This window comes from Hemitrygon akajei, chromosome 2 (genome assembly GCF_048418815.1).
Source record: "Hemitrygon akajei chromosome 2, sHemAka1.3, whole genome shotgun sequence".
NCBI lineage: Eukaryota > Metazoa > Chordata > Chondrichthyes > Myliobatiformes > Dasyatidae > Hemitrygon > Hemitrygon akajei.
The window spans coordinates 61,192,580-61,218,934 of record NC_133125.1 but is presented as its reverse complement, the minus strand read 5'-3'; the positions used below and the strand labels follow the sequence as shown (position 1 = coordinate 61,218,934).

The 26,355-nt window shown below is 38.5% G+C and overlaps 1 protein-coding gene across 6 annotated transcripts in view; it reads right to left on the bottom strand.

Moving 5' to 3' along the window:
* The window catches only part of LOC140742044 (sodium/potassium/calcium exchanger 2-like), a 252,401-nt gene that overhangs the window by 37,617 nt on the left and 188,429 nt on the right, over positions 1-26,355 (bottom strand). For all 6 annotated transcript variants that reach the window (XM_073072769.1, XM_073072795.1, XM_073072805.1 and 3 more), the window contains 2 exons: positions 8,643-8,741; positions 6,222-6,340 (listed from right to left, as the gene is read on the bottom strand). In XM_073072769.1, the coding sequence (XP_072928870.1) occupies positions 6,222-6,340; positions 8,643-8,741 (218 nt within the window). The remainder of the gene's footprint in view (positions 1-6,221; positions 6,341-8,642; positions 8,742-26,355) is intronic.

Sequence of the window (26,355 nt, the reverse complement as noted above, 5' to 3'; positions counted from 1 at the left end):
GCTGCTGGTGTTCAGTAAAAATACCAGATAATGATTGATATCCATAAATCTATTAACCCAACTAAATCCACTTGGTACAGAAATGAATAACAAAATAAAGTGTTCTTTGTTGATTAGAGCAAAGATTGATAGAATTCAAAGAGGCCGTATGAAGGCTGTTACGATGACTGGAAGACACCAGAGGAAAGGACAACACAAAGTGGTCAAGTGAAGAAGAATAGTGGCTACGAGACTGCTTCAAGTCTGTGGTCTAGGCCATGTTCAAGGACTCATCAGAGGACCTGAATGAAAAGCAAAGTCGTCACGGACAAATGTGTCTCCACAAATCCATTCACAGTTTTCCCCAACCAGAAGCCCTAGATGAACCAAGTGATTCAAAATCAGCTGAGGACTAGATTGGTAGGGTTGAGGACTGAAAATCCAGGAAAGCACAAGAGGTCCAGATATGACCTCCTGAATGCCATCTCCCACGCAAAGTGGTAATTCTGGATTAAACTTGAATCACGGAGGGATGCTGCACAACTGTGGCAGGACTTGAATGCCATCACCTCCTACAAAGCAAAACCAAGTAACCTAAATGGCAATGAGATTTCAGTCCCAGATGAGCTCAATGCCTCTTATGCTCATGTTGACTGACAGATCACAGGGGAACATTCATGAACACCCACGTCCCCCAACGATCCTTGATCTCAGTCTCTGAGGTCATAGTGAAAGTATCCTTCAGGAGTGTGAATCCACAGAAAGCATCTGGCCCAGACTGTTAAACTGGTTGAGTACTGAAGACCTGTGCTAATCAACTGGCTGGACTGTTAACAGACAACTTCAATCTCTCACTTCAGCAGTCTGAGGTATCCACCTGTTTCAAGCAGGCTTCAATCATTCTGGTGCCCAAGAATGCAGAAACCTGTCTTAATGACCATCTCCAGTAGCATTTACATCCACTACAATGAAGGCTGGTTATGAAGCAGATCATCTTCTGCCTGAGGAGTCACATGGATCCACTCCAATTTTCCTACTGTCACAACAGGTCAACAGCAAATGCCATTTCATTGGCTCTTCACTGAGCTCTGGGACATCTGAACAATGAAGTTGCCTACATCAGAATGCCCTTCATTGACCACAGCTCAGCACTCAACACTATTATCCTCTCAAAACTCATCACTAAGCTCCAAGATCTGGCCAAAATTACACCCTGTGGATGACTTCCTCACTGGGAGACTTCACACTCACCATCAGCACACGTGTTTAGCTCCCTGTTTTAATAACTTTACACCTATGACTGTGTGGCTAAGTACAGCTCCAATACCATATTTAAATTTGCTGACGACACCACTCTTACTGGCCAAATCAAAGATGGTGATGAATTGGCATTTGGGAGGGAGATTCAAAATCTGGTTGAGTGGTGCCACCACAACAACAACAACCTCTCAGTCAGCAAAGCCAAAGAACTAACCATTGACTATAGGAGGAAGAAGCCTGAGGTCCACAAGGCAGTCCTCATTAGAGGATCAGAGATGGAGAGGGTCAGTACCTTTGAATTCCTTGGCATTATCACATCAGAGGATCTGTTCTGGCACTAGCATGTAAGTGTTATTACAAAGAAGGCATGGCAATGCCTCTGCTTTTTTAGAGGTTGGTGTAGATTCAGCATGTTGCTGAAAATTTTGACAAACTTCTATAAGATACACTTGGAAGAAAATCTAACAGGTTGCATTACGGCCTGGTACTGAAGCACCAATGTCCAGGAAGAGTACAGATTACAGAAAGTGGTACAGGCAGCAGAGGCCAAACTATTCCAGTACAGCAGCACAACTGTGGAAACTTTTCCTGACTACACCCTGTCCATTAAGGTTGGTACAAATACCACTCTGCTAACTTCCATTCTATTACCCCACTGTCAATCAACAAGGAGAACTTTCTTAACGGTCCTTTTGCTTCCACTGGAACCACGTAACCCCCTATCTCACATTTGTCAAAGCAGCTACATTTCAGAGCTGAGGTGACTGTGAGTGCCACAACATTAAGGTGTTACGAACCCTGTAACTGGGTGTCATACCAGCAAAGATAGGAGTAGCCATTGAAGTCTGATGATACTATTTTTAACAGTATTTATTAGTAAAAATACACAAAGATAATATCAATGCAAATATACAGATAATATACGTTGTCAATACTAAACCTAAAAGTGCGGGTATAATAATAATCAATAAGAAATAAGCTCTATCGTTGTCTAGTGGATAATGAATTGTCCGATGGAAATATAAAGTTCAGTTCAGTTCCTACAGGCTGCCGTCATTTCTGATCTCCTTTTGGCAATTTTTTTTGGGGGGGAGGGAGGGGGAAGAGAGAGAGCGAGAAAGAGAGAGCGAGAGAGAGAGGAACTTGCCGACTTTCCTTGTTACGATCTTGATCCGTATCCATCCTTTAGCTAGACCGTTCCGTGGAGGACTCGTCACCCAGGCAAGGATGGACACACACACAAGCCCCACACCGATCTTGTAGCGTTTCTCCTGGTGGGTCTGAGGGGTGTTCCCCAGACCCGACTTTTATCCTCACTCACGGGGTCTCAGATGCCAATCAGGTTGGGATGATGCAATCCATCAACCAGACCACTCTGGTTGCCCCCTGAGGGGTTTCAATGAATAGTACAGTACTCAATACACAATTCCTCCTTCAAGAGACAATAGCAGTAATCTCTCTCTGTCAATAGGAGACATTCCACCTTGTGTATTCTGCGTTGTCTATAACAACTGCCTTTGCTGTTATCCTGTGTCTCTTTCATTACTGACATTCTGTGTATCTCTCTCATTTCCCGGGTATCAGACCCGAAATAATAGCGATTTTGCGATTCTCAAAAAGGGGGGGGGGCGACTTTGCTCCCTTCATTCGTAACAAAGGTGACATCCACAAGACTGTGGTTTCAAGGAACCCTAGTGAAAGTGAACAGTGGCAAGAGCGTGACAAGAGGCACGCTCTTAAACGAAAACAGCTGTGGCCTTTATAGTTCAACCACCTCTGCCCCAGAATATTGTATCAGGAGTTCAGCTGTTTCTTTATGTGGAATTGTCCACCACAGGCAAATAAATAAAGCAAGTATAAACTCTATGTAGAAGTACAATGTTTCAAAAGGGATAGGAGGTAAAAAGGGGGTGGGGAGAATGGCTTTGCTCATAAGGGATAGTGTCATAGCTGCAGACAGGGAGGACATCATCTACTGAGTCAGTGGGTAGAACTCAGAAATAGGGAGTATTCTATATCCTCCCCTACACCCAATAGCCACCGGGACATCTGACAGATTTTGGAAAGGTACAAAAATAACAGTGTTGCTGTTGTGGGAGACCACAACATCCCTAACACTGATTGGCAGCACCTTAGTGTGAAGGGTTTAAATGGGGCAGATTTTGTTTGTGCATCCAGGACATATTCCTGACATGGTACGTGGACAGGTGAACTTCACACTGCATCTGGTACTAGGCAATGAACCTGGTCAGCTGACATACCTCTTCATGGGTGAGCAGTTTGGAGATGGTGACCACAACTTCTAACCTTTACCATAACTATGGACAAGGATAGGAGCAGACGATGTGGGAAAGTATTTAATTGGGGATGGGCTAATTCGGATAGTATTAGGCAGAAACATGGGAATGAAAATTGAGAAGAGAGGTTCTCAGGGAAGTGCACAGCAGAAACGTGGAGGTTGTTTACGGACTAACTGCATGAGGCTCTGAACAGATTTGTCCCACTGAGACAGGGAAAATATGGTAAAGGAATTGTGGTTGACAAGCAAGGTAGAACATTTAATCAAAAGGAAGGAGGAAGTTTTCTTAAGGTTTAGGAAGCAAAAGTCAGACAGGGGTCTTGAGAAATGTAAGGTAGCTAAAGAGCTTAAGAAGTGACTTCTGAGAGCTAGAAGGGAACATTCCTACCCTTTACAAGCAGGAAGGAGGAAAATCCCAAGGCATCAAAGATGTATGTAAAGAACAAGTGGATGACTAGAGTGAGGGTAGAACCGTTCAAGGATAAAAGGGGAAATACATGTCTGGACGCTGGACACAGGAGTAGGGAGGTCCTTAATGAATAATTTGCTTCAGTATACACTGGAGAGGGAGATTTGACAAATGTGAGGTCAGTGTAGAACAGACTAATGCATTGGGACATGGCAAGGTTAAGAAAGAAACAGTGTTGAGCTTCTGAAAAGCATTAAGATAGATATGGGTGAGATATTTCCCGGGTTACTACAGGAAGCTTTGATGATTGTATTTGTGTTCTCCCTAGCCACAGGAGTGGTACCAGAGGATTGGAGGATGGCAGGTGTTGTTTTGTTGTTCAAGAAATGTAATAGGGAAAATCCTGGGAATTATAAACTCCAGAGTTTTGCATCAGTAGTGTGCAAACTATTGAAGAGGATCCTTAGAGACAGGATTTATTAATATTTAGAGAAGTGTGGTCTTATTCAGAATAGTTAACATGGCTTTGTGAAGAACAGGTTGTGCCTTTCGAGCCTATTTCAGTCTTTTGTGAGGAGGTGACAAAACAAATTGACGTAGTTAGAGCGATGGATGTGGTGAATATTTATTTTACTGACAAAACTTTACACAGTACTTCTCAAACGCATGACTTCTACCAGAAACACCAAGAAAGTCCAAGACAAGAACAGCTATCACATGGGAGAATTCAGTTCCAAGTTCTCTGAATTACGTTCCATCCAGCCTTGGACCAGTATCACCATTCCTTATCACTGATCAAAACTTCCAAATCTATACTGATTGATGGGGATATATCACTGCCACCTTGTAAAGGGCAGCTAATTTCGAGATGGAAGTGTTAATCTTCCCTGAGATAGTTATCCCAAGATTAAATAAAAATAATTTCTACATTTAATGCAATGTAGAGGGCATATTCAAAGTCAAAAGTAAATTCATCATCAAAGTACATATATGTTACCATATATTACGTTGAGAATTATTGCTTTGCAGGGATTTACAGGAAAGTAAAGAAATACAATAGAATCAATGAAAAACTACACAGAAACAAAGACTGACAAACAACCAATATGCAAAAGAAAATCAAAATGTGTTTCAGGATTTTATTATAGTGTGATTCACACTTACCTGTTTTTAAATATAAAATATCCTACATTATTTAATGGCTGAAGTTACCAAAATGCCTTTAAAACAGATTACATGCCTATTCACTCAGGTGGCTGTTTCAGAGATCTTGCTGTATGAAACCTGCCTACAAAATCTTCTCAGACAACAATGATTGTCTCCACTCAGGCTTACTCTTCTTAGGACATTGAAACAGTTGCTAAAAATGAATTGTTTGCAACAAGGAAATAAAGATAGCACACTTTTAAAGCAAAGCATGATTTGATTCTTTACCATTTTTCCAAAATGTGTTTTCTAAAATAACAAAACCTATTGAAATCATCTGTCTATTAACACAAAATGATAAGAGTTTAATAAACTCTGAATCAACAAAACTCCTACTTAGTTTCTAGGAAATCAAACCATGGAATGATGCAAATGATAAGAAATTCTTTAGAGTTAATTAAATTGCTTTTATAACAATAGAACAAATGCTGGTCAACTCAGCTGGGTGAAATGTTCTTTATGACTGTGCACGTTTGGTGGGTGCAAACGACTCATTTGCAATTCCTGCCTGTATTGCTAGTAAAGGAAGATTGTTTGTTGGTGTTTCACCAATAAAGACTTTGCCTTTTTTTTAAGTACGGGCAAAAATCTTGATTTTACAATTCCAAAAATCCTTAAGATTATTTTCTGGATAATGTGGGAACTATCAATGTTGAGCGTTAGCTCATATTGGCAGTTTGACATTAATAGGAATTTCAATATTGGACTGGAAGGATAGTTAATTTCTATTAGCATAAAATGCAATGTATTGGATTCTGGAAAATTATTTTAATCACTGGACAATATAAGCCAAAGAGAAAGATTTATATGAAATCAGGCTGGCAGATTTATGCAATGCTCCTTAACTGGATGTGTTAATCCTTTCATTGGTTTGTCACAGTTATACCTTTCCAAACTTTTTGTTTGCTAAGAACATTTGTCAATGAATCTGTAATTGCTTAATAAACAAACTAGCAAAAGTTCCAATTCAAATATAATTCTGGTATTTAGGTGATACCAGTTCAAATGTCTGATGGTGGGTAGACTAACATAACATTTGTCAAACAGTGCAAATATTTCTGTGCAGACCTGGCTTACTGCAGCCTCTGCTCCATTGGGTAGGCTTCCATTCTGTAATGGTGGGGGAGGATCTTTTGGAGGTGTCACTTCAACTTCTACATTGGCTGTATTTGGCAGCTCTACTTTATCTGTATAGTAAGAACATGCAACAAATCAGAAAATGATGTTGATCAATCCCAACTATAAAGATCAAATGTGCTTACCGAAATAAAGATTCAATTTCTTTAAAAAACTATTTTGTTTTCCTTGCAAAATATATAACTGAAACAACGAAATGTTGTAACTTTTTGATACCACAATTTCACATAATGCAACTTTAAAGTAGTGTTTCTGGCCAGAGATGATTTCTTTTCAAATGTCAAATACAGAGGTGTATACTTCGGTATTCTCCTTTCTCCAAAAAGTGGCCATGCTGGATATGTAGATCAATGGAAGACCAAAATGGTCCCTTTGTGGAAGTTGAGAAGAAAGGCATTAGGGATAGGTGAGTGTTGTTCAGGGTGATTAGGATAGCAGGCTTGACATTCATGCATTGATGTTAAATAGTTTTGGTAAATATAACAAAAACAGCAAGAATACAAAATACCACATTGTGAAGAAGCATTTAATATACTAGATATTAATGAACCAGGTGGATTTTTAGGTCAATCAATTAGCTTCTTGTCACTGTTACTGGTACTAGCTTTTTACAGATTTTTGTTTAATTAATTAACTGAAGTTAAGTTTCCAGTTGCCACAGTCTCTGGATAGTAATATAGTCCTTTGGATTGCTAGACCAATAATATAACCACTATTTGCTGCATCCATCAATAATAATTAAGATCTGCATTTATATAATGCCTTTTTTAAGTAAGAATGTCTGAGGATGTTAAGACGGAGAATTATTAATGTCTATGGGGGAGGATATAGGCAGGAGTTCCTAAGGTTGTCATAGGTGGGGGGGGGGAGTGGTAGTGGGGATAAGCTCCCATTACCTATAAAGTGCTCCAAATGGTGTGCGTCACTAATAGCCTCTGACAACCAAGTCCAACTCTTGGCCTTCACGTGTGGCTGTTTCTACTGACAAGAGGAGGGGCAAAGGTGGACCACTGGTTCCTCAAAACCCATTGCTTCAGGCAGGTGAGGCTTGTCAGCCTTGGATGGCAGCCCGTCTAGGAGAAGGAAAACTCCGCTGCCTTGCGGCCATATCCACCCATGGGAAAGGCTTCGGGAGTAAACCCCGAGGAAGAAATCCATGGCCGGGGTCCCTAAGGCAGTTTGATGTTGTTTACAACTTCACTCTGGCAACCTCTGCTATGACACTGTTGCCAAGTTGTTTCGCACTTGCCCTTCTCTTGGACTACGTCAGTGACGTGGAGAGCAGGAATCTGCTGCATGGGCAACAGCCGGTTCTTCAAATCTTCCCACCCAGTCTTGCGCCCTGAAGAGGACACAGTCCACCAGAGGCACAAACCCATCATCCCCTGGGATCGACACTGCCTACCTCTGATGGGCAGGTAAGGAGACAAAGTACTTCATCATATGCAAATATTTTAGTGGGACCCACAAAATGACTCTTCTTTATATCTGAGGGAAGTCCTTTGCAGACACACTACATTTACAGCTCAGCTGATCTATAGCCCATTGTACTCTTGGATGCATGTCCAAAACATATTGCACCAAATCAATATACATGCTGAAATTTAACACTAACTTGACTGTTATTATTTGATATATTTGTTGATTTCCAGGAAATAATTATTTCCAAAAGAAGAATCCACAGATGACAAGCATGTTTCTAATGTTATAATAGAACTCTGATTCCTACTGTGTTTATATTGCAGATTCAGATCATACATTCCTACAGCAGGAAAGTCATGAAGCATAGAAACTGACCTGTTGGCCCCTCATATATAGACCACAACAACACACACAAAATGCTGGAGAAACTCAGGTCAGGCAACATCTATGTAAAAGAACAAAAGGAAGTAAAGGAAGGGGGGGAAGGTGTCAGAATGAAAAGGTGGGGGTGAGGAAGAAGGAAAAGTGAGAAGCTGATTGGTGAAGCCAGGTGGGTGGGAAAGGTAAAGGCATGGAGAAGAAGGAAACTGAAAAGAGACAACAGCAGACCATACAGAAAGGGAAGGAGGAAGGGAGGTGATAGGCAGGTGAGGAGGAGAGGTAAGAGGCAAAAGCAGAGAACAGAAGAAGAGGAAAGGGGGAAGGGGAATGAAAACAAATACTGGAAGGAGATAACAAAGCTCATGGCATCAGGCTGAAGGCTCCCTGGACAGAATATAAGGTGCTGCACCTCCACTCTGAGAGTGGCATCATCGTGGCAAAAGATGGGGGTGGGGGTGGGGGTCGTGGACCAACATGTCAGAACAAGAATGGGAATAGGAATTCAAATTAATAAACAGAATTGCAGTAGCACACATTGCAAAGCCTTACCTGTGTGATTAGGAGTGCTATTAGGCTTCTCACCATCATCCACCTTGCATTTGTTTTTGGCCAGTTTGTGAAGTATTGAAGCTCTATGACGGAATTTACCTGCAAGGAGGAAATGGATGGGTGTTTACTTCTGCTCCCAATTCCAGACTTGCAATCCCTTGTGTCTCTAAGTAATTACTTTTGTATAACAATCATCATAGAGCATCTCTTACCAAAAACCTCTCAACATTTTGTATAATTGGAGAAATTTTTGGAGAAATCTTAACTTACACCCACAGTGAGAATGGAGCACAGAAGTTAAAAATTTCCATTCTCAACTTTCCATTTGAGCGTAATGTAATTTGCTTGATATGACCAGGAACTCTGGAAATAAATGCAAAACTGCATCTTGTGCAGAATTTCCACGTCAAACAACTCTGGAATAGCCAGCCCATTGGCTGAAGCTGTTAAGAAACCAGGAACTCCAAGACTTTCCAGGCAGGATCAAGTGCATCTAGACCTCAGAAAAAGTTTCAATCACAAGTTTAGGCTCTTGCTACTTTGGCCACCCTGTTTTCCTTGTCTCCACCCTCCCCATTCCTAAAATCACAAGAGCAGTAACGCAAGCCTCTCCCTAAATAAGGGCTTGCAGTTTTGCAGGCCCCATAGGTAGAATCCGATCTCAGTTTCAATCCCCTGCTGGCCACTACAGTTCTCACTATATCTCTCCAAATTCATCATGCATCTATCTGGCAAATGAGGGCCAACAGTTAAAATCTGCCAATCCAGTCCTGCCAGATTCCTTCCAAATACTAAAACCAGACCAATTATTTCTCTGGCACAATACTATCTTGAATGAAATAATCCAAAGATTAATGCTGCAGTGCATTAGAAATGAATCTAAATAATTAGAAAACATCAGAGAAATACACTTTGGCTCACACTGACGCTATTTCCAAATCACTTGTGGTATTTTTGTCTAATTGCTGTGGAATTGATGCATACAAATGATGAGTTTGATGGTATGAAAGATGAAAGACAAGTTACTCCACTTACAAGGATCACTTACTCTGATCGCACTGAAGTAACTATTTTACTTATTTTCCATTATCATGATTGAATTTTAAAACATTAAACAAAATATATTTTATTACATCTTGAAAGAACAATACTTACTGCCATATTACATTCCGCTCAACCCTACCATTGAGAAGGGTTCCAAAAATTCATTGTAGAAGGGATCAAAATTTAAAAATTACTTCAGCTTCAAAATAAACCCACCAGTTTCTCAATGATATTTAAGAATGAATGTCACAGAGTTATGTTTCTAATGTCCACTTACAGTCTTAAATAATTGAGCTAACAGAACTGCAACCATATGCTCTTTTATTTTGCTAGTGAATGAGACTAAGAACAAACCACTTAGGAGTTCAAAGGATGGGTTGCACAAGAATTGGCATGGGTTTCAATCATATAGAATTGTCTTACCCTATGGTATGAAGGTCTTGTTTTCAAACCTCATTCCAAGACTTGATGTATCATGTAAGCTGCACTTACAGAAGGAGTGCTTTGATGTTTTCAGTGACAAGGTTTAGTCTCGACATTAAATAATGTAATTTTCCTGCTTCATTGAATGCATAAGATTCCATAGAATCTTTTGAAGAGTGAGAAATTCTCTCAATCCATCAAGAAAATCTGTTGTCATGTATCCCTTAGCTACAATTGTACTCTTTCTGTGCATTCACCTCCATAACCCAGACTACAAAAGCAATTCTCCTTAATCTTAAACTCCTCTGAACTTCATGCAGTTGTAAAAAGGTACCAAAGACACAAAGATTTATGGATGTTCATTAACATTCCTGTGGGATACAAACAGAAACATTGAAACATAGGGAATGCCTTCAACATGATCAACCCTCAGTTTATGGGAAAACACAGTAAAGTGTTCCAGGACCTTGCTCAGTGCCATTTCTGTTTTGCTCCCTTTATTCACAATGAACCCCCGACCATCATGGGGGTTGTAAGAGGTTTAATGTCATTGTACTTGTCTAATGATCGTCAATCAGGAACAACAATGACAGGTGGAGTGATATGACGGCCCATACATCTTAGGTGCATCTGAGCCTATTAAAGCAGTGAGGACTTTTTTATATTAATACTTTTCCTGAAGCTAGGAAAGGCCACAAATCAACCTTCTCGGGAGACCAGTGCCTATTTCAGGGCTGATTTCTACTCTGTATTGAATGCATCATCCTGAAGTTTGGCAATCAATCAAAGCCTTTGTACACTATTGTAATTGTACAATAATATCGCACAGGTTATTTATTACAAGTGAATTTCAAAAGCCCTTCATTCTCCACAACATTGCTGTACCATTCTTTAATGAATTTCAAATCCTGATTTATTTCTTAGACCTTTTCATTGTTGCTTAAGTTCTATTCTGATGTAGTTTTACCTGGGTCTTTGAGGATGAACAAATATTGCTTTACCATAGTGGCAAGTACTGGCATTCACAATGTCGAACCATCTTTTCTTGTCAGTATAGCAGTTCAATTAAACCTCAACCATCTATTTTTCTGTCAGTTGCTAATTAAAATCAGCCACACTTGAAGCAATTAAATACTGCAAAAGTAACACATTTTGCTCGCTTTGCTACTGTGTATTGATTTAATTGCTGTTTTCACTTCTTCACTGGCAAGAGTCTATGGAAAAGCTTGGCAAGAAGTGAACAAATATGAGAACTGAGCTGGGCCCAGTGTCATAATTATAGCTACAACGAGCAGTACTAAATTGTTCAGTATTGAAATTATGGGCATATGTTAGTACGTTAACTTTTGTAAGCAACACATCTAATTCTATTTTCTGTCAGTCAATAAAAATATTTACTGCGTTGCTATTATATTTCTTGTAAGAATATGATGTTAAGTATTCCATGAATATATTACATTGACAATGATGTCCATTGCTACTCTGTCAACTTTGTTATTACCAGCATTAAATCCAATAAAATCCTATTTTAATAATAATCAAGATGAAGCCCATTTTGTACTCAGTTTCTGATACCCATAATTCTTATACTCTGATTTGCTACTCAACTGGATTTTTCTTTTCTGCGACTAAAATTTTTTATTCCTTCTATTGAGTCTAACTTTCCATAAAGAAAGGACATCTTGTTTAATTTTTTACCTAAAACAACCATTCACACGAGTGAAAACAAAGATCATGGTCAATAAAGATGACCATAATCTCTTGTTCTAGATTCTATTTTGAACAGCTAAGTTGAAAATATATGGTTTAATTTCTGAACTATCACTCGTGTGGTAGCCAGTTCTCTGGAAGATTTCATTATGTTACAGTGGCATGGCTCTATGGCCTGACATTCCTGCTCTCCCATACTTGCCAAATCCAAATTTGGACACCCTATTAGGCTGATGCAGTTTCCTACTGTTTACTGAGAAGATACTGGGTTGAAGTGAAGATACTGGGTTGAAGTGAAGATGCTGGGTTGAAGTAAGGCTGCTTATATACAAAAGGAGCATTGTGGGTGGCCTGGAACAAGTCCTGCTCTCAAAACTCTTTTGAAAGTATTCAAAAGTTGGCCAGGTTCTAAACTTTGCTTTACTTGCTAAAAAAAACTATCATGGTGTTCAAATGTTAAGCATCTTAAAACAAGTAAAAAGAAAACACCTTAATGAAAAATATTAATATAATCTGAAAATACAAACCAAAAACATTAACTAGTGCACTAAAGAAATTACAACCAATTAAAAGTGATCTTCTCCATAGTAAACTTTGAAACACCTAAACCACTTAAAAATCCATTGGCTTGCATTTTCTGCACTAGCTCCAAGCAGGAATATGATCCAAGAACACAATCTCCAGTGTGAACTTGCTGTTTAGCAAGTTTCATGGAGTTGTATCAGGCCATAGCTCCGCTGCCAGACTACAAGGTGGTGTCTGGTGACAGAGTGTGTAAAACTTACAAGTACCCAATCTGATAATTGATATTGGTTTGATGAGGAACAGCCGGCATTTTCCAGCAAAACCAACAGCTTTTATTTTGTTCTCCAACAATATTAATCCTCTAGACTAATATGACACATTTATAAAGCATGTAGACAATTTGACACTGGGAATAGCAGGCAGCTTACTCTAGTTTTTTCTTTCCTTGATACATTTGTTTTCTTAAGCAACCCTCCGTGACTTTTGGTACTTCATAGAACATAGAAAAGTACAGCACATTACAGGCCCTTCAGCCCACAATGTTGTGCCGACCCTCAAACCCTTCATTTACAAACAGGAGAGATTCCTTTACTTGCTATTTTGAGGTGGCAATAATATTACAGGAGATATCAAGAACATTTATGGTATGAGAGCCCTCCATTAGCCGAACATGAGTATAGCGGTTGAAAAAGAGCTACCGTACTTAATCACACTTTGCAGGTCAAAGTTCATTACATACACATCCAAATAAATTTGATGAGGGTTTCTGCTCTTACTACCCATTGCAGATCACCATTACCCTCTGAGTAATTCCATAAATTACTTATAAATCTATGCCCATTGGTATTTGATCTTCTGCTAAGAGATATAAACCACCTCTATTCAATAGTTTTACAAAACTCAATTATATTCCTCCCTCTCTCTTCCAAAGATAACAACCCTAGTTTGTGCAATCTCTCATCATAACTATAAACTTCTAAATCTGGCAACAATTTTATACATCATTGTGCACTCTCAAGTACAATCATGTCTTTTTTTAAAATACAGTGATCAGAACTGTACACTGTTTATGCCAAGTCTTCTATTACTTATCACCTTGAAACATATGTTCCAGAAACATTTACAGAGACTACAGCAGAAACCATCATTCACTTCAAAACTTTCTGGATAGTCAATGGCTGCCTGTGGAGCATTCATAACTAAAAATAGGGAAAAAAAATTCATCACTAACTGAAGGCTGTGGAAAATACTTGAAAGAAAGGGAAGTATAAATGTTGCCATGATAAATCAATTGTAACCTGGTTTAAAAAAAACTGCAGCATTTGAAAGGTTAAGGCACTTACAAGTTGAAATGATGCAAGAAAACTCAAGGTCTACTTACAGTTAGCATTTAATAAGGCACAGAGCAGCTGCCACCACCCAAAGGAAAAGCTGAACTATTGAAAGGTTTAGACAAAAATCTGACGGGTGATTTTAGATTTTTGAAACATGAATAAGTAGGAGAAAATTATGCTTTACTGCACCAGTACAAGCTAAATGAATTAATTATCCAGTTATTACTCCTATTTCCTGTGATTCTAATAACTTTTTTTGTGTCTTTCCCCTTTAAAAGTATTCCTTTAAACCATTATTATCCATCTTGGTCACTTCAGATTGATGAAAATACCCATTCCTGAGAATAGCCAAATCACTTTTAATGCTTTTTTCCCTACATAATTGACATTTCATGGAAAATTACTTGCTTTTAATATTTGTTATACCTTGGGGTAACAAAGTAGGTGGCAAAATGAAATGTGAGTTTGTCAGTTCCATCAATCACAAAATTAGGTGCTTTAAAATACTCGTAGACTTCTGGTTTTATAAGCTTAAATAAAACCGAACTTTAACTTTACTTCACAACCAAAATGCTGGAGGAACTCAGCATGTCAGACAGCATATATGGAGAGAAATAAACAGTTGATATTTCTGACGGAGACCCTTCATTCAGGCTGACGAAGATTTGGAGAACAGCAAAAATCACAGACAGGGAGCAGTGAGGGGGATCACACCTATCTCCCTTTGAAGAGAAGATTTAAACTTCTTCAGGGTAGGTATTCCTCAAAGAGTTTTCACAGTGGAGTAGGAAATACCCATTTGTTATTTCTCTAAGTGGTTCCACAGCTAATTCTCAATTTCACTTGCACCAAGTTGTTCCAGCCCAGAAATGCCAACAAGATATCATCTTGCCATTGCTGGATAAAGTTGAGAAAGATGCACATTCCTCTTCTTACAGTATGATCAAAGTGCTTCTTAGGCAGTCTCATGAGATGAGGATGACATGTTTTTGCTCTGGTTTTGCAGATTCTGAGCACAAACTCTTTCACAGATGGAGCAGGAGGTGCTTAGGACTTCCAACACACCAGTGAGGATGTTGCAGTTTTTTTCAAGGGTTGAGATTATCCTTGAATTTTTTCTCCATCTGCCAGAACTTGAAATAGGGTATCTATTTAAGGATGTGGTTAAAGCCATGGAGTCATGCAACCAAGAAACAAGTCATTCAGCCTAACAAGTCCACACTGACAGAAAGTATTCATTTACACTAACCCTACACTACCACATTCTAATCGCTTCCCTACTGATTCAACTGCCTCCGCATTCCCTTCACCCAGTCAGACTTTCTTCTCTGAAAGTTGTGAGTGAACCAGAATAATTTTTACAATAAACTAGTAGTTTCACAGATACTGCTACTTATAAATTCCACCACTATTTACGAAAATGTGAATTCCCTAGTGACGTGGCATTGTGATGCATTTCTAAAACAATCATCCAGAACTCTAGCAGATGGTATAGTATGGTCCTGCACTGTACAAGACCATTGTTTTCTTTTCTGAAGGGGTGGATGCTGGGACCATTGCTTTGTGCAGAGACTGAGGAGAGAGTCTGCTGGATTTTCCAACTGTAAAGACTGAGCTCTGAAAGACTGTGCTGGAAATGGCAAAGGCACTATTGATGTGGAAGGAGACAATAGCCCATTCAGTGGAGTATTTTCAGCAGGCAATTTTCTACTCCCAACCAGACCATTTTTAATCTGATCTGAGCACAATAGGAGGGGTGCAACAGTTTGTCAGATTTGATCTGAGTATAAAAAAAATCTTAAGTCCTTATGTTCTGTTTGGAAACTAAAAGATCATGGTCAAAATGCTGTTACATTTACACCAAACAGATCTGTATTCCTGGCAACTTGACATCCCCTTAATGAACTGCAATAATATGTAAAACTTCAGTCTCCAGTTAGAACTGTTTAGTTGAACTGATATGTGGATAAGAAAGGCTTAGAAGATTATGCGCCTAACTTGGGCAAATGGAACGAGTTTGAATTGTTATCTTGGTCGACATGGACCAACTGGGACAAAATCCGAATTCTGTGCTGTATTAATATATGACGCTAGGACTTTAAAGGGCTGAGTCATGTGGTTAAGTGAGCAATGTATGATATTTCACTGCAAGTTCACTCACTGCACTGCATCATGTCCAGATGACCAGCAGATCTTTCAGCAATGAGGGGACAGTGGTTGATTCTGAATGGCAACAGCGAATTCTTTACAGGTAAAGAGATAAAGCACACACCATGAAAGAGCTTGAAAAACTGTAAGATAACCTCAAGGTTTATTGGACTAATGTACGGCAGGAATCTGCAAAGCCAAAAGAATGTCAGTCTCCATTAACAAATTGATGTCAGCCAATCTATACATGTTCTGACAGCAACTCTAGTGCAGTACTTAGGTTTGTTAAGAAACAATTGTTATTCAATGCCAAGGGCAATACAGAGAAAAGCCACAGTGCTCATTCTCAACTTCGCAGTCAGGGTTATAAAGAATGACTTGGAAAATCTTAGTAGGGCTGAGCATCAATTTTACAACTTAAATATGGGGCACACTTTACCAAGACCTTACCAACTTTAATTCTTTTCTAAATTTTTCAGGGCAATTCTTTAAGCAATGTCTACTTGAACGAGTTACTGAAGAAGTTAATACTGGAGAACCCCTGGGATGACCTAAACAAGTTGGCTTAATGCAGTTTTCCTAATGACTCTATAGCAGTCTTGAGGAACATTAGCTCACAGTAAGTCAGTTTGCAGCCAGCAACTTTCCTTGAGAATGTGATGTTGTGAGATGGGAACTTGATGGTCTGCTGGGACTCACCATGTGCAACAGACTGTTTCTACTTAGCTTGGTAGGTATACAGAGCCCAGAAAAGTGACATTATGTCTTCTCTTACCTTTTTGTTAAGTGTTGTGCTCTCAATTAAGCAAAAGGATTGGATTATAATTAAAATTTTATACTTCACACATAAAAGTTGTTAATGTTTAATTTCTAATAAGTTTTCAATTAGGCTGTGAATGGAAATTGACTTAAATTTTATAGAATGATGGGTAAAAATTGTACCTCTAAAAGAAATATCCTGATGCTTTGAATTATCAGCTGTGTTCACATAAAAGACTGCAACAGTTAGCGAATGGGAAACATTAAGGGGGAGGGGAAAGCACCAAACACAAATCCAAACTTGTGTCAGTAGTTCTAGTCTTGAAATTAAAGAAAAATAGATACAGTACAAAAAGTATGAATGCCAAAGAGATGCAAAATTCTTTTTGTTTTTTCAACATTTTTTACTGGTTATTAGAACCATCAGTTAATTCAAATGTGGTTAAAGAGTCACTTTTACTCTACTCCTTACACACTCACTATTGTATGGCCAGATTCTTCTCTAATTCCATCTACAAGTTTGCAGATGACACCACCGTAGTGGGCTGGATCTCAAACAATAACCAGATGGAGTACTGGAAGGACATAGAGAGCTCATTTACATGTTACCATACCCTTTTCCTCAATGTCAGCATGCCAGAACAGCTGATCATTGATCAGAAAGTACGGTGGAGTATACACCCTCGTCTGTATCAATAGAAATGATTGAGAGCTTCAAGTTTCCAGGTGTAAATATCACCAGTGATTTATCCTGGTCCAGCCACAAGGGTGTTATGATCAAGAAAGCATACCAGTGGCTCTACTTCCTCAGAAGTTTCACCATGTCTCCAATGACCCTCACTAATATTTACAGAATCACATAGGAAGCATCCAATCCAGACGCATCACAGCTTGGTATTACAAATACAGGCCAGTCTGACCAACCTCCTCTTACATCACACAAAATGCTGGAGCAACTCAGCAGGTCAGGCATTATCACAGGTGCTACCTGGCCTGTTGAGTTCCTCTAGCATTTTGTGTGTGTTGCTTGGATTTCCAGCATCTGCAGATTTTCTCTTGTTTTCCCTTTACATCAATTTACATTTCATCAGTCAGAAGATATAAAAGCTTGAAGAATGTACTATCAGACTCAGGGACAATATCGATCCCACTGTTATAAGACTCTTATACAGACTTCTTATATGATAAAAAATAAACTCTTGATCTTTCACTCTACCTTGTTACAACCTTTACTCCTTTTCTGTCTACCCACGCTGTACTTTCTCTGTAACTGCATGCTATTAGTGTCTTTTTTCCCCTTAGGCACAACTTGATTTACTTACATTTGGAATGATCTGTCTAGATGACATGCAAGACTAAACTTGCACTGTAACTCAGTACATGCAACAATAATAAACCAATTATCAGTTGGTTTCTTTTTCCTAGTGAGATAGGTCACTAGCTTTCTTGCTCTCATTCTTGGATTGTTTTCCATTCTCCTTTAGGTTCACTAGCTACATTATTTAGTAACCTCACACTAATGCTTTCTACACTTCAGAAAGGTTTACAGAATATTTATGAAGGTTCTACTTTGACTCATCAACTAAACTGACATCACAACACAACAAGTTTTCCCTTTTGGAATTGAGGAGCAATTTCAGAAATTGTTCAGGAGAGCCTGAGAATGATGAGCGATTGTGAAGAAAACACAAATGTATCCATGTGCTACTTGGGGATTATAACATATAAGATAGAACAGTACAGCACAGTATGGGCCATTTGGCCAATGATGTTGAGCCAACCTATATAAACATACTCTATGGTCAGACTAACCTTTCCTTCAAAAACAGCCCATAACCCTCCATATACTCTACATCTATTTGCCTAACTAAGAATCTCTTAAATGCCCCTATTGTATCAGCTCTACCACCACCCCTGGCAGTGCATATCAGGCATCTACCACTCTCTGTGTAAAAGACCGACCTCCAGCATCTCCCCTAAACTAACCCTAAAAGGATGTCTACTCAATCGACAGTATGCCTCTATCAAGTCTCTTCTCATTCTCCTCCATTCCAAAGAGAAAAGCCTTAGCTCGTTCAATCTTTCTTCATAAGGTCTGTTCTCTAATCCAGACATCATCCTGGGTAAATCTCCTTGTCACTCTCTTTAAAGCTTCCACATCCTTCCTAAAATGAGGTGACCAGAACCGAACAGAATAATCCAAATTGAACCCAATAATCCAAGAGAAAACCCAAGTGTGGATCTCTCTCTGTAACAGTGATTGGAAAATTAAACTTTTGCAAAAGAAACAAAATTAAATGATTTGCAACCTTCTCTTTTTTTAAAAAATTTTTAAATTAGTTTTTCAAAACATTTTACAAAATTAAAAACCCCAAATCCCAATGAGGAGCATTAATACAGAGCAAGGTTAAGCATACAATATCAATATGCTACAGAGGAAGAGAATTTAACAAAAAAGCACCTAAATTAAAGACAAGTGAGCTTAGTGTCCTCCCCAAGCCCCACAACACAAGAAAAAAAAACAACAATTCCAGACCAACCACCACACAATATAGAGAGTATAAGTCCGGACAGTCAAACTCCCAGACTGTGAATACACTTAGCAACAGAGGATAATAATGCTTACTACCAGAAAAAAAAAGGGAGCTGAAAGCAAGGGACCGAAAAGAAAAAAAACACCCTAGTCAAGAGGAAGGTTATGAAAGTACTCGATAAAAGGCCCCCAGATCTTATGGAACTTTAAATCCGAATTGAGAACTAAATAATGAACGAATATGAGTTTCTTGGAGGAAAGCAATGTCAGCTTTGAGTTGTTTAATATGTGAGAATACCTTCCTCCTTTTAACAGGGTGGTTCAGTCCCTTTACATTCCAGCTCACAAATTTAAGTGCACTAGCCATTATCAATTACTAATGCATAAAAGGCAGCAAGCATATAAAAAATCAAGCGGTACAATAGCAGTCTGGGAGCAGAGATGTAAACATAGATTCGTAAGGTCAAAATATAAACATGTCCTAACCAATAAAGAAATGTTGGGACTGGAAAATCCACCCCACCCACACAACCCAAAACTAGACGGCTACCAAAACAAGTAGCTAGCTCTACCAAAGAAATTAACCCAAATACAACTTCCAGATCTGTGTCATTGACAGCAGTTCCGTATAAATGCTATAACAAACAGTAACTAGTTTATGCACTAGGAAACATAACAACAGATTAGAACACCTTCTGCCGAGATATACAACTTAATACAGAGAAAATCGGAAGAAAACCAAAACTAATCTACCCGTGAAATATTATAGAAGGATAAAGTAAGAGAAAGGGAAAAAAAAGGTAAGAAGGAAAAAGAAAAAAAGAGGAAGGGGAAAATTGTAAGTTCAAGACGAGTATTTATCAACCGTTTACCGAGAAGGGAGAAAAAAACATTCAGAGAATGGAAAAAAAGGGGGTGAAGAAAAGAAAAAGATAAAATAAATAAGTATTTAAAACAGAGGAAAAATAAATCAGCAGTTGAACTGTGAACCGACAAACAGGGAGGCCTTCACTAAAGACTTCAAACCTCCAAAACAAGTTAGATTTAGTTGTAGAACTCTGTAGGTAAAGTTATACAGAGGTGAAAATAGATTACACACACACCAAATCCCGGGAGAGATTGTCAACAGCCTTTAGAGTTTCAGTGAATAATGCCTGAGTGATTCAAGTGAATTCCGAGTCCAGAGAAAGTAATTTTACTACGAGGAGTACTTATCCACCATTTTAGGAAGTCCGATCAGATTCCGAAGATGACTGGATAGCCGGAAGACTTGCCACAAACGTTTCGGCTTCCCTCGCTGATTTGAACCACTTGAATTCCCTGGTATTAAACTTGATTCTTAGGTCAGCAAGATTACAAAAGGAAGGTTTGAAACCACGATCAAAAAGCACTTTCATTACGCCTTTATAAAGAAAAAGAGCCTCTGCGACGTGCCTCCACAATCAGACTGTGTTTTACCTGGTATTATGGAAACACAAGATTACTGGTCGCGGACGGGTGCCCAGAATTCCGGGAGGTACATTAACTCTGTGTGCCCGTTTGAGCTCGGGCGGGTTTGGAAGCAGATCCTTCCCGAATATCTCACAGAGAAACTCGGCGAAAAACTTCATGGTTGACCCCTTCTCAGTTGCCTCTGGTAATCCCAGAATTCTGATGTTGCAGCGTCTGCTGCTATTTTCGAGATCCACCATTTTGGAAAGAAGTTTATTAGATTTTTCCTCTAAGCTGGAACAGAGAGTCTCCAAGTATCGAACCCGACTTTCTAAAGCTTCAGAAGTCGAATCGATGCGAGATAAGTGTTCAGCATGTTTGTCCACTTTATCGTTGATCCGATCCAGTTTGTCTTCTAGCTGTTTGAAAGCGGTTTTAATTTCCTTTAAGATTTCGTCTCGGAGATTTGCAAGCGCCTCCATCGTCACGCCCGACGAAGTCGTAGTTTCTTTTCTCCCGGATTTAGAACTCTTGCTAGACATTGTAGGTTAGATATATTCACAGGCAAGTAAGAGATACCGAAATAATTCCTATCTAAGCTTTATAAAATGGAGACATTTAGTGCAAAGGTAGCGACAGTAACGGAACAAAAGTTCGGAGCAGCTAAGCAATCGCCATCTTACCGGAAGTAACCTTCTCTTTTAAAATGAATTGTGTATTTTGCTCTGTCCACATCAAGTGACTCAGATTTCTGCACTGGCACCATGGTATGTAGAAAGCATCTTTCTTTGACAACTAGGTGAATGATTTGAATTGAACAGGGAAAATGTTAACAAGTTGAGGGTCTAAATATTTTCTTATAAATTTATAAAATTTTTTTCAAACAAATCCTCAATAAATCACCAAATTTCCCCCTTCTTGCAGCTCTGAGAAAACTAAACCCAATTTGTTAAAAATAATGGTTTGACTGCCAGAGTTCATTCTTTTGGAGTAAACTGGGTAGGAAGTTTCATTGTACACAATTTTGTAGGCAAACAAGGTCATTCTGAAGTTGCAATCTGAGATGCCCAATCTTTAAACAAATCGATTTATCTTGTTATGTTACTACATACAGGGCTGAAATCCATATACTTGAATACTAATATTGCAATTACTCAGTAAACATGTTAGAAAAAGATACAAATAAAAAGACCAAAAAATGTTGGAATTTCTTAGCTACTCAGGTAGCATCTCTGGAAAGCATTAATATTTCAGGCTGATGGCATTTCATCAGAAAAATCTGAAAAAGAATTTACTAATGAAAGAATGAGGCTCCATGCCAAGAACTCTTTCAGCTCTATAGAGATTATAAGGCAGCAGTTAAGATTTATTATGCCATTAAAAGTTCACTTACAATATATCTTGAGCTGAGTGGTTTAAAAAGACCATTGACTTGAAACATTAAATGTTTCTCTCTCTATAGATGTTACCTAACATGCTGAAAACCTTGTGTAGTTTGTTTTTATTTTAACTTTCCACAGTTGCGGCAATTTGGTTTTAGAGAAAGTAAGGGTCAGTGTACTTACTCAATGATTAATACTACAAATAAACTTTAATTTTTTGCCAAGCATCTTTTCTAGTACAGTTGGCCCTCCTTATCCGCGAGTTCTGCATGTGCAAATTCAACCAACCGCAAATCGAGAAAACCCGGAAGTGCTCTTCCAGCACTTGTTGTTCGAGCATGTACAGACTTTTTTTCCTTGTCATTATTCCCTAAACAATGCAGTATAACAACTACTTTACATAGCATTTACATTGTATTAGGTCTTATAAGTAATCTAGAGATGATTTAAAGTATACGGGAGGATGTGCGTAGGTTATCGTGGATCGGGATTGAAAAAAAATCAAAAGTTCTCTTACCAAGTAAGTCGGAACAGGTACATCTGGTATTATTTAGCATCAGTTAGTCAAAAGTTTGTCTTAGTATATACAGTCGACCCTCCTTATCCGTGAGGGATTAGTTCCGGGACCCCTCGCGGATACCAAAAAACACGGATGATCAAGTTCCTTATTCAACCTGTCTCAATGCGGTGGACCTTAGGACCCAGTGGAATTCCAGACTTTATTTAACCTGTCTCAGTGCGGTGGACATTAGGACCCAGCGGTGGAGCTCTGAATGCGCAGTGTTTCTGTTAACGAAAGTAATCACAATCACGATTGAAAATAAAGTGGAAATAATAAAGCGATCTGAAAGAGGTGATTGGAAAAACATTAGGCTACAGTCGGTCAACGATCAGAACAATTTTCAAGGATAAGTGAGAAAGGCCTTGCTCCGATGAAAGCTACAATTATTACTAAGCAATCCTGTGGTTTAATTATTGGGGTTTGGGGTTTTTGATCCTCCACATCAACCAGGCACGGATGGATCGGGAGCGATCTGTCACTGGATCCAACTCGGGAACTTCTGTTCCCAAGCCCAGCGCTGAAACATACGTCCTTAAGTGTTTTATATGCTTAGAAAGGTACAATATATACTATATACTAAGACAAGCGTTTGACTAACTGATGCTAAATAATACTGGATGTACCTGCTTTGACTGACTTGGTAAGAGAACTTTCGTTTTTTTTAAATCCCGTTTCACGATAACCTACGCACATCCTCCCATATACTTTAAATCATCCATAGATTACTTATAATACCTAATACAATGTAAAATAGTTGTTATACTGCATTGTTTAGTGAATAATGACAAGGAAAAAAGTCTGTACCTGCTCGAACAACAAGTGCTGGAAGAGCACTTCTGGGCTTTCTCGGTTCGCAGTTGGTTGAATTTTTGCATGCAGAACTCACGGATAAGGAGGGACGACTGTAGAATATATTTTACCTTTCTATGCATATAAAACACTTAAGAACATATGTTTCAGCGCTGGGCTCGGGAACAGAAGTTCTTGAGTTCAATCCAGCGACAGATCGCTCCTGAGCACGCTCTCCATCTGTGCCTGGTTGATGTGGAGGATCAAAAACCCCAAACCCCAATAATTAAACCACTCTGTTGCTTAGTAATAATTGTAGCTTTCATCGGGGCAAGGCCTTTCTCACATTATCCTTTAAAATTGCTCCGATCGTTGACTGACTGTAGCCTAATGCCTTTCCAGTGACTGATGGCGTTTCACCTCTTTCGGATCGCTTTATTATTTCCACTTTATTTTCAATCGTGATTGTGATTATTTTTGTGAACAGAAACACTGTGGATTCAGAGCTTCGCCGCCGGGTCCTAATGTCAACCACATTGAGACAGGTTAAATAAATTCTGGGGTTCCGCTGGGTCTTAAGGTCCACCGCATTGAAACAGGTTGAATAAGGGTCTTGAGCATCCGCATTTTTTGGTATCCACGAGGGGTCCAGAATCAATCCCTCAAGGATAAGGAGGGCCGACTGTACTGAAAGATTGCTGGCATGAAGTCATGTAAATTTGCAATTGAATATTGCTCTAGTCTAATGAAATTGAAAACTGTTCTTCACTTTCTCCAATCATACACATCTCACATTCTCTTTCTAGTGTTCAGCATGTGGTTTTACAATATCTGAAGTATTCTTTTAGAAGTAATGAAACTAATTTTGAAAGCAGAGCACGGCTGCATGCATTTCCATTGTGCATGTATCAGAGGACAAATTTCCAACTGTTTCTCAGTAAGGATTCTTTAATCTGACTGATTAAGAAACCTTGCTCTTGATTACCCTGGGTATTTATTCCGCAAATTGCCTGCAGATCACATAGTGCTGGAAAGGATCTCTGAATACTACAAGCTGCAACTCAAAAGTCTGCAAAATATCTGTGGGTAGCTGCAAATGTGACCCATTCCATTGTCTCCAAGCAAAAATCCAGCTTATAAAACTTTTCACTCACCAAATTTGTTCTGTCTGCTCATTTCTCTAATTTGTATAGGCTCTTTAAAGAAAAATCAACGAGGTTCACAAATGTATGACTTCAACCTCAGCAGCTCTATTGGCGCTACTTCCATCATTACATTCAGTAATGTTACATCCAGTTACTTGACATTTGTACCTATTTGTCTCAGTTATTGTGTCATCTCAAAGGTGTCAATCCACCTATATTTGAGCAAAACTTATTCTGTGATAAGTCCTACAAAACTAATTAATTTTCTACACTATAACAAATCTTACATGGAAAAGAAGAGATAGTTGAATTAGTCAAAATGCAAATCTGCTGTATAATAAACATTATCTAGACACAGTGAAGGTAGTTCATGGGATTTTTCATATTATTAAGATATGACTTCCAAAAATATCACTACCAGTTTGGTTGACTGTGCAAATTTTTAACTTTAATTAAATTGATAAAATATCCATGTAATCAATTTTGTAATTTTAATAAACTTGTATAGTACACAAGGAATATATAGACATTAATTATTCCTAGTTTATTGCTAATTCCTTCACTATTTCATCTGTGAAATAGTAAGTATTTGGTGCTTGGAATAAATAAAAAGTAACTGGCATGATATGAATGGGATTAGTAAAATGATCCTTTATTTCATTACAACTAATGATGTTAGTATTACAGTATCTGCAGTGCAAGTTACATGTATATATTACTAAGCATATGTAAGGGACCATATGTGAATCTATTTACACTTTGCACAACTCATTCAATAAATTTGCCTTGTGACTTCAGCGTAACCTGCTAATAGATATGAGATTACTTAGCAACCACTTCTTTTAAATACTTAAGTTTATGATAGTGAACAGGGACTAAGTTGAATTGAAAACCAGCATGAAATGGGTGGGACACTACCACTAAGCCTGAAGCAGAAAGTCGCATGCCAATTGGATCTTCCCAGAGCAGTTTTTAAAGTCAATGGTTATGCAGACAAGGATGTGATTACAATGGAACACAACTTGACAAATACAATCCTATATGAATAGCACAATTGTCAAAGTTTGTGCAATTTTGAGCCATAATGTGGAAGGTTTCACTGCAAGAGCACCTAAACAGAAAGAACAACTGAAAACTGAATCAACCAATTATCATAGCTAGAAAAGGGATTGCGGCAGAAAGCAGGATAGAAAGATGAAAATCAGCAAGAATAAACCATGTAATTTTATGCAAGTAATACTCTTTTCCTAACATGGAAATATCAAAATTGGTCACATTAATGTTTATGAAAACATATTTACTACATACATGTACATAATATCCAGTCATAATATACTAAACTCCTCTGACAGCACCTATACTCCTTGATTCAACACTAATATAACAAGTTCAAGCTATGGTGTTCACCAAGCTCAGAACACAACCATGTCTAAAACTTTTATTTTCCAAACCCTAAGATGCATATGAGAGCAAGGCTGCAAATTTGAAGTCAGATATTGAGGAATTATGAGCGACTGTTCTTTAGAGCTGTATTAAACTCTCTGATTGGACCTTGAAAGCCCAATGATAGACTAGACTTCCATCTTATTGGACTAGATTTTGTCCAACATTCAAATGAAATATGCAGCAAGCAAAACATGGACGTGGCAGATTTTTCATTGGAGGGGATCAAATAGGATCAAACCAAACTGCAAGTAGAACTCTAAAATTAATTGAGACAGATTGGGAATTAACCCTTATCAAAATGGCAAAAAATTCCTTAAGAGTTTACCAGCAACAATTTTGATTAAAGGTGAGAAAGACAACACCACAGAGTTCAAGATCATACATACATACAGACACACAAACATTGCAAAATTACCTAATTACAAAGATAAGGTGTTTTTTTAATTAAAGAATGGATTTTAATTGAAAACACAGAAGATGTG